This window comes from Amblyomma mixtum, chromosome 6, assembly GCF_055824585.1.
Source record: "Amblyomma mixtum isolate Tamu chromosome 6, ASM5582458v1, whole genome shotgun sequence".
NCBI classification, from domain to species: Eukaryota; Metazoa; Arthropoda; class Arachnida; order Ixodida; family Ixodidae; genus Amblyomma; species Amblyomma mixtum.
Genome location: NC_143017.1, coordinates 30,797,450 through 30,806,752, shown reverse-complemented (window position 1 = coordinate 30,806,752; position 9,303 = coordinate 30,797,450). Strand labels below are relative to the sequence as shown.

Sequence of the window (9,303 nt, the reverse complement as noted above, 5' to 3'; positions counted from 1 at the left end):
TGCCAGTGCTGCAGAAACCGCTCCTCTCCGTCTAGTGTAAGTCGGTCAGACAAGTATTGCCACAAGAGGAGGCGGAGGTTCTGCAGCGCTGGAGGCATCGCTATCGCCGGCTGCCTACGGGCTTCGGCCAGGCAGCGGCGTCGCCACAAAACAAATAAAGTGCGAACAAAAACAAGCTTGCCAAAGTGGCTGCGTGGCAGTTGAACGCCTGGCCCGACCCGCACAGAAAACATTTGCTGCACCAGCCGTCACATAACTTTGGCGACCGTGGTCTCGCCGTTGCCCTCGGGGTCTGGGGGCTCCTTCGGTGAATCCGGGGGCTCGCCCGGCACGCCAGGGGGCTCGTTGGTCGCCACCTCGTCGGTGTTGTCCTGCGGGCGGGCAGCGGCATCTGCAGCAGCGTAAGAACGGGGGAGGACGCAGTCGGACGTCGCATGGTGACCGCCGCAGTGCTTGCACGTCACGCTGCACGACTCTGACTCATGCCCGAAAGCGCAGCAGCGCCCGCACTTCACCGCCTTGCAGGCCGCTCCAAGATGGCCCTCCGCTCCGCACCGCGAGCACACACGCTTAATTCCTCGATATTCGAGCATAGCGCGGTGACCCGCGACGGAGAGGAAGTTCGGCAGCGGTCGCGTCATCTCCAGCTTGACAAGGCGGCACCCGCTCCAGATATGACCCTGGCTCTTGAAAACAGGCTCCGTGATAGCCCGCACCTTGCCGTAGGGAGCCAGGGCTGCAGCAAGGGCGTCGTCGGTGAAAGACGGCGGCAGACGGAAAACCGTCACGAAAACCACTGGTGCGGCCATCTGCACCAGCGGCACTTCTTTACCGGCGACGGAGAAGCACCCCGCCGCCACCATCTTCGCTGCTTGCGTCATCGTGCTAACAGCACACAGAAAACGAGTACCGCCGAGGTGCTGCAGATACTGCAGCCCCCCGACACCGACGACCGCCTCGATCGCGTCGATTAAGTCGTCCGCCGGAACAGGTTCCGGCACCACAAAGTTGAAGCATTGCGCCTCTGTGGGGCGCGTTGCGGGCGGCGGGAGATCCATGGCCACGCCCTGGGCGCCGCGGCAGCAGGCCTGGCGCCGGGAACGCTGGAGCACGGGGCGGCGACCGAGAACGGGGCGCCCGCCGGGACCGGCACACACACGGAAAAACTACCGCGAGCGGAGCAGCTGCGCGACACGTCCGCTCAGCCAAAAGGCCGAGAAGCGATAATCCTGATAAGCCCAGGCTTGAAAACCCTCTGGATTGGCAGCACAAGTGGCGCCACATACCGCAGTATGGAGAAGCAGCCGGCTATGTGGCGAGTACTGGCGGCGTCAAAGGCCCTCTGTCATGCCAGCTGGAGGATCTAACTTGCTGGGAAGTACTGTCAGAGATAGCGTTCATTATCTTCCTAACACCAGCCATTCTGAGTGATAGGTCAAAGAACAGGCCATGGGATGGCACTCAGCTTGCCCATACAATAATGGTGGTGTTTGTCATCTCTCCATGAACAACCACTCCGAGATATGGCACGAGGAAAAACTGATAAACAAGTGCACCTTGAAATAATAAAAAACGGTAAGCGGGGGGGGGGGGGGGGCAAAAGTCGTCCTCGTAGACCAGGATATTGTGCTGCTGCTCGTCGCCCTGCACTTCCGCAATACTGGGTCGATGACAAGGTTGAAGAGGAGCCCGCTGAGAGGGCAGCCCTGGCGAATTTCCGTGGAGATGGCGATGGGCTGCGTTGCTTCGTCCTTTGCTACGATGCGGGTGGTGTTGTCATGGTACAGGTCGGCAACGGTGGCGCAGAAGTCATCCCTGGCGCCGGCTCCTCGCAGGGCGTCGATGATGGCGTTGTGGGCGACGGAGCCGAAGGCGCTGATAAGGTCAAGGAAGGCGACGCAGAGCCCTCACGGCCGTCCCGCACCGCATAAAGGAGTTCCTGCAGCACGAAATTGTGTTCGAACACGCCTTCGTGTGGAAGGAACCCCTTTCGGCTGCGCGAGAGGGTCTCGGGGTCTCCGAACCAGCGCTGCAGCCTGGATGCCAGGCAGCCAGCGTACAGCTTCGAGATTGTCGAACCGAGGGCGATGGTGACGTCTTCAAGTTGTCCCTTAACTTGATGCAGGCGTTGAACACTGCCGTCAGGAACTTTGCTTCTGGGTCGGTGGTTCGCCAGTGGTGGTAGGTGATACGGTCGTTTCCGGGGCGGCGTTCTCGCACTTGCAAAGCTTCCGAAGAACTTCTTCGGTGAAGTTGTCGAGTGGGAATTCAGCCGCCTGAATGACGCTTGTCTTGTTGAGTAGAAAGGTGGTGTCCATTTCCTTGGGTCCCCACGTGGCCGTGAAGTGGCCGTGAAGATCTTCAAGATGGACCGGGCAGAGCAGGGATACGCCTTCCACGATCAGGCGTGCGGCTTGACGGCGATTTCTGCGGTACAGCTGCTGTATCTGATGAGTGTTTTCGTGGTTGGTCAGGCGGCACGGCTTACCTCTAGCCAGAGCCTGCGGCAGCTTTACTGCCTTCGAAACCTCTGCGATGGCTTCCTGCAAAATAGAAAGGAAGCCACCCCAACCCTCGTCAGAGACAGGCTCGAGCAGCAAACACTGGGGGCGCCTGGTGTGGTCGGTGATAACTCCCTCGTCCTCGGTCAGGGTGAGGGGCGATGGTGTTTTCTTCGTCGTTGTGGCCGGTCTCCGTTTCTTCTTGAGTTGGCCCCTCCTCTTCTTCCAGGTCGCATTCCTCACTGCGTCGAGATGGGCTGGCTTGCAGACTGCTTGTTGCTGGCTGGTGCAGGGATTGCTGGCTCGTCGTTGGCTTCCGAATCCCCTGTGGAGAGAGGAGAAGGGGTGGCGATGATGGCTCGATGCCCGGTGGAGGCGGGTCTGTGGGCTCCGAGTCCGAAAGGGAGTCTTCGGATCGTGCTGGCGGCGAGGTACTGAGGGGGGCACGCGATGGGGCGGCTGAGCCCCTGAGGCCGCTTTCGTGCAGTGCCACGTTTGCTGATTGTGTACTGTCCCCTTTAAAGTAAAGGACATTCGAAGGCCAAGGTCATTTTTGCTGTCAGCGGTCAAGCAAAATGTTCCTTGGTGGCGCTGACAACAAATAGCCAAGAGGTGTGCGCATGCACCATAGTTTGTATCCGAATCTGATGAGTTTTCTTTTCATGAACTGCTTACACCCATGCCTTCAAAAATATTCACACATGCTTTCATCAATACTGTAGCTTTCTGAAAGTGGTGCATACAAAAAAAATTTTTCGTTCATAAGCTTGAACAGTGGCCGCATCTGGTCAAATCTGTCATTCTGAGGCAGGCTGTTGTCTCCAACATGCAGGTAACAAATGATTGCTTTGAAATGGTTCTGCCTCATCGAGTTTGCAGAGAGTTTGCTGTGGCATTCATCGGAGATTTCCCATAATGTTCGCCAGCGAAGTACAGGCACATACCCACTAGGAAGAAGTACACCTATGACACACCTAATTTCTTCTTCTGTAACCCTTACGCTCCGTTTTTTTTTTTGCTCCACAGAACGGTTAGTTTCCTGCTCGAGAAATGTGACGACGTTGTTTTCAAAGAATTTTTCGAATGCTTCTGCCAGAAAAAGGAAACTTTTATCCTCTTGGTCGTTCAACCACTCACTCTGAGTTAATTTTGTATTGAAGTCCCTCTTTTTCCATTTAGTGCGAGATTTGGTGACCTCTTTGGCTTGCTCGCCTTCGTCATAGTCTTCGCATGACGTGTTGTTGAGATCCACAATTTCCGCTCAAAGGACGCTTCCAGGTGAAGCGAGCCATGTGCTCCATGTTTTTTTTATTTTGTAGTTACTGATGAAGCCATGCAGTGCGGCGGGAAAAAAGAACGGCGCTCCAATTACCGTGTCTCATCAAAGCCTTTTTCATAATAGCTGCCAAAGAACGCGAACTATAAAAAAATGTGTGATGCACATGATGGTGCAATGTGTCCATGAGCGGCGCGTGAGTAAGCAGCACCATGCTTATCCATGTGGCATAATTACGTATCGCTTCCTTCCATAGTTCTAAATATAGGACGGCTGGGCTTACTGCATCATAACTTGTGATTTCCTATAATTTGAACAACACTACTGATTCCGGTGAATTTCTCAACTCTTTTGAGCTGTGCGACAAAGTATTGCAATTATTCGATAACAAAGAAAGTGTCATAAGTGCCTTTTCCTGCTGCTCGATGACGTCCTTCGTACACAATACAGAAAAACAGTCCACTCGTGAAAATAGGAAGGACAGGCAATGTGTAGGCTTGCACACATTGAGACAGAGGCCCGCTTGATTCTGTGTAGGTGGCGCTAGTCTTCAGTTAAAGAAATAGTGATATTAGATTACATGAAAGAAGCTTACTACGTATAGGGCACTGGGCATGTATGGGTTAACGTAAAATTAACTTTTGACCTTGAAGCTCGCGAACTTCTCGACATTCATCAGTGTGGTTTTAAAATGGGATCAACAACTGACCATTTTGTCCACCTTTAAAATGCAGTCAGAGAAGCATTCATACATGAACAACACTGTCTAGCAGTTTTCTTTGATATGGAGAAGGCTTATGCTACCACCGGGAGGTTTGGGATTCTTAGCGACCTCGCTGACTTTGGTATATGTAGAAGGATGCTGAACTGCTTAAAGGATTTTCTGTCTCAGCGTTCATTTCATGTACGCCTAGGTTGTACCCTTTCCAAAAAATACATTTGGAAAAATGGGGTACCACAGGAGTGTATTTTAAGCACCACCCTCATTGTCGTGAAAATAAATTCCGTAGCTAAGATCCAAGGCCCATTATGTATTCTCTATATGTTGATGGCCTGCAAATAATATGCATATCAAGTACAAATGACACAATTTGTGGTTTGGCCAGACATAACTGGTTTTAAATTCTTACAAAAAACAGTTTCTGTTCTTTTTTCACTTAAAAACGCTTTTAAATTTGATCCCGCCTTCTACTTAAATGGAATTATACTTCTAGGAAACCTCAGCTGTCATGCAGGCATTGCGGAATCAGGGTGTAGAAGAGAGCTATGTGAAAATATTTGAACATATTTATAATGATTGCACCGCTACTATAGTTCTCCATAAAGTCAGCAATAAAATTCCAATACGGAAAGGTGTCAGGCAGGGAGACACGATCTCGCCATCACCGCAGGGAGGCGTCTGCAGCATGCAGACGTTGGTGAGTGGCGACACCACGGGGTTAACCCGAGCATCCGCAGGGACACCCCCACAGGGGGATGATGGTGAACAATGCGTCACCACGGACCCGAGCATCCGCGCTTAGCCGTGCGTGGCATCGCCGTGTCCGGGGAAAAGGGGATCCTGGTGGTTGAGCCGATGCCGAGCGTTTGGACCCTTAAGGCCCCTCGGCGGAGGCAACACACCACTTTGGCCCCAGCTTCCTGTAGACGGCACCTCCGGCCTGACCCGACCGGGGGAAATCGGCAGTCGCCTTTTCCTGTTCTCCTCTCCATCTTTCACTTTCCTATCTCCTTTCTTACAACTCTCCTGTATCCTCCTCTTTTCTTCGTTTTTCCTCTTTTTCCTGGCGGCGAGGGTTAACCGTGTGTGACCAACTACCCTGAGTTGAGTCATATTAGGTTATAGTTAAGGTGTACAGCTGGCGTGGGCAGGACTTTCTTTCAAGTTCCTGTCGCGTCCCCTTGTTGGGCTCCATGGTGGGTGGCTGGCACCATGACCGAAAAACATCAATTTTTTATGGCTCCCCCCCTTTCCAAACCTGATCGCCCTCAAAAAAGAGTGCGGACCGAAGTGACTACTCAATACTTTCAGAAATCGAAAGAAACGTTCCCAAAGTTTCATGTTGTTCACAGTGAAGCAACAGAAAAGACTGCCCGAACAATATCCCCATTCATAGTAACAAGAACCCTAACCAGTGCCTTAGGCACAGGTTACAAGCTAAAAAAAATGCCTAGCGGTGACCTCCTACTAGAACTGAAAGACAACGACCAATATTCTAAACTGTCCAACTTGATGTCCATTGGGGATATACCTGTCTCAATTACTGCACATCGATCTTTGAACACCGTCCGGGGAGTGATCTCCGAAATCGATTTCCTTGAACTCACAGAAGAAGAAATGCTCGAAGGTCTGAAAGACCAGAAGTTCATCAATGTTCACCGCATTAAGATTAGAAAGGAAAACAAAGAAATAGCAACAAAACATCTTGTCCTCACGTTCAGGTCAAGCATACTACCTGAATCAATAGAAGTTGGTTACCTCAAAATAAATGTCCGACACTATATCCCAAACCCGCGACGGTGTTTCAACTGCCAGCGATACGGTCATGGCTCACAGAGCTGCCGTGGCCGAAAAACATGTGCAAAATGCGCATCAAACGAACACGTTTCTGAAAACTGTGAAGCATCAGCACTTCGGTGCGCAAACTGTGATGGTGATCATCCCTCCTATTCCAGATCATGTCCGTCATGGAAAAGTGAAAAAGAAATAATAACAATGAAGACAAAGCAAAACATAACTTTCAAGGAAGCACGACAACTTTTTCATGCAAAGAACACGTTCAACTTCACAGCAAGAACAAACTTCGCTGATGTGGTGCGCGGGGGCGCTGCACCGCACCGCGTTCCGGCCACTGCCCAGGCAAAGCCTCAGGCAGGGCCATCTGCGCCCCCGGCAGGGTCAGCAAACGCTGCCTTGCCACCCCCCAAAAAGGTCTTGCCGTCCCCTGAGTCGGCAGACGATCAGACCACCCCCTCTAGGAGGAGGTCTGAAGTTCGTACACGCGCGGCATCCCCGCGGGCCTCCAGCGCCTCCGCCGAGGCGATGGATGTATCACCCGGCACGCTCGCCCTGCACGGGCGGCAAAGCTCACTTGACCGCCAAAATAAAGGAAGGACCCGAATCACGGGTCCCCCTAAACCAGAAACCTAGGTTCCCACTTTTCCTTAAAAAATCCATAGAAAATGGCGTTCCTTATACAGTGGAACTGCCGTGGACTTTTCCATAACTACAGTGACATAAAAGATCTTTTAGACACTTTCTCCCCTGTGGCGTTATGCCTACAGGAAACGAACCTAGGTCCTAAACACAAGAATTTTTTGAAGAAATACAAAGTCTTTCGTTCTGACAGAGAGCAAACTAGCAGGCTCTCTGGAGGTGTTGCTATTGTCATCCAAGGCGGGGTTGCAACTCGCGAAATCAAACTTCAAACTAACTATGAAGCTGTTGCAGTCACCGTCCTACATTTCAAAACAATTACAATATGTTCTGTATATCTCGGGCCACACCAAACAGTTACACTTAATGACTTGGAAACACTTTTAGAACAGCTGCCAGAGCCATATCTGGTAGTTGGGGATTTTAATGCCCACTCTGTTTTTTGGGGAAGTGAACAGACTGACACTAGAGGTCGTGTTTTAGAAGATTTTATTTTGTGCAACGACGTTTGCCTGCTGAACACAGGTAAACCTACGTATTGTTACCCTGCCTCAGGAAAAATGAGTTGCATAGACTTGTCTTTTAGTTCACCCTCCGTTTTTACTGATTTTAATTGGGATGTTCTCCAAAATCCGTACGGAAGTGATCACCTTCCTATAGTAATTAGCTTGTCATCACCACCATCAATCATTCCTAGCAAACCACGTCGTTGGAAGCTCCACGTAGCTGACTGGGCACTATTTCAGGAAAAGGCCGCACTGGATAAAATTTTTTCGGATGATCTTAGTGTAGACGATCTCAACGAAATAATTACAACTTGTATTATAACTGCTGCGCGCGTAGCCATTCCTCAGTCTTCGGGAGCGGTACGCCAAAACCACAAGGTTTGGTACAACCAAGACTGCAGAGATGCAAAAAAGAAGCAGAACAAAGCCTGGGGAATTTTTCGCAGGTATCCAACAGCTGAGAACCTCATAAGATTTAAAAAAGCCCGCGCAAAAGCACGAAATATCCGTCGTAATGCGGAAAAAAACTCATGGCAAAGCTACATATCATCCATAAGCAGTTCCGTCACATCAAAAAAAATGTGGGAGCAAGTTCGCAAACTGAATGGCAGCTTCTCCCCTTTCACAATTCCCTTTCTTACAGACCCTGGTGCACAAACAAGTATAGCAGAACAAGCAGACATCTTAGGCGAACATTTCTCTAACGTTTCGAGCTCTTCACACTACACACAAGAATTTCTACAATACAAAAACACATCTGAGAAACAAAGACTCCCTAAAAGCGCCTGTACAAATGAAGCATACAATAGTCTCATTACAATTCATGAAATAAACAGAGTTTTATCTGCTGGGAAACAGACCGCGCCCGGCCCTGATCAAATTCATTATCAAATGCTGGCACATCTTTCTCAGCCGTCTGTAGAAGCACTTTTGAGTTTTTTCAACAAAATATGGGTGTCAGGAAAAATACCTGAAGCATGGAAAAAGGCCATTATTGTACCATTCTTGAAACCCGGAAAACCACCAACCTCCCCCAACAGTTACAGGCCCATAGCCCTCACAAGCTGTCTCGCAAAATCGTTCGAAAGCGTCGTTAACATTAGGCTGATGTTTGTCCTTAGAAGCCGTGAACTTCTCGACATCCACCAATGCGGTTTCAAAAAATCTTGTTCAACAACTGACCATCTCGTCCGCCTGGAAAATACAGTTAGAGAAGCATTCATACATAAACAACACTGCCTAGCAATATTTTTTGATATGGAGAAAGCATATGACACCACTTGGAGGTTTGGCATACTCCGTGACCTAGCGGACCTGGGTATCCGCGGAAGGATGCAGAACTGCTTAAAAGACTTCCTTTCTGAGCGTTCCTTTCATGTACGCCTAGGTTCCACCCTTTCCAAAAAATTCGTTCAGGAGAATGGGGTTCCGCAGGGGTGTATTTTAAGTACTACCCTCTTTCTCGTGAAAATAAATTCCATAGCCAAGATATTTCCAAAGTTCATTATGCATTCTTTATATGTCGATGACCTTCAAATAGCATGTACATCGTCCAGCCTACCAACCTGTGAACGACAGATACAACTGACATTAAACCGACTTTCGGTTTGGGCAGACAAAAATGGGTTTAAGTTCTCCCCACATAAAACAGTTGCTGTCCTTTTCTCGCTCAAAAGAGGTTTGCAGACTGATCCCACCTTGCATTTAAATGACACCGTACTTCCAGTAAAACATGAACATAAATTTTTGGGCGTAACATTTGACAAGAAACTCTCATTTCTGCCACACATAAGTATGATCAAAAAGAAAGCCTCCCAATCCCTGAATATACTCAAAATACTGTCACGAAAGCGTGACAATGCG

At 49.8% G+C, this 9,303-nt stretch overlaps 2 protein-coding genes across 2 annotated transcripts; one reads left to right on the top strand and one right to left on the bottom strand.

The window, feature by feature from the left end:
* Positions 1–248: 248 nt before the first annotated feature.
* On the bottom strand, positions 249–1,058 carry LOC149338710 (uncharacterized). The gene has a single exon (XM_089550781.1). It carries the CDS (start codon positions 1,056–1,058, stop codon positions 249–251), a length of 810 nt encoding a protein of 269 aa, XP_089406907.1.
* Positions 1,059–4,364: 3,306 nt separating this feature from the next.
* On the top strand, positions 4,365–9,303 carry LOC149338709 (uncharacterized). The gene has a single exon (XM_089547722.1). The coding sequence runs from the start codon at positions 5,711–5,713 to the stop codon at positions 6,926–6,928; it is 1,218 nt and encodes a 405-aa protein (XP_089403848.1). The 5' UTR covers positions 4,365–5,710; the 3' UTR covers positions 6,929–9,303.

Excerpts from the sequence above, each read along its gene's own strand:
- LOC149338710 (XM_089550781.1), bottom strand. The coding sequence starts at position 1,058 with ATGGATCTCCCGCCGCCCGCAACGCGCCCCACAGAGGCGCAATGCTTC.
- LOC149338709 (XM_089547722.1), top strand. The coding sequence starts at position 5,711 with ATGACCGAAAAACATCAATTTTTTATGGCTCCCCCCCTTTCCAAACCT.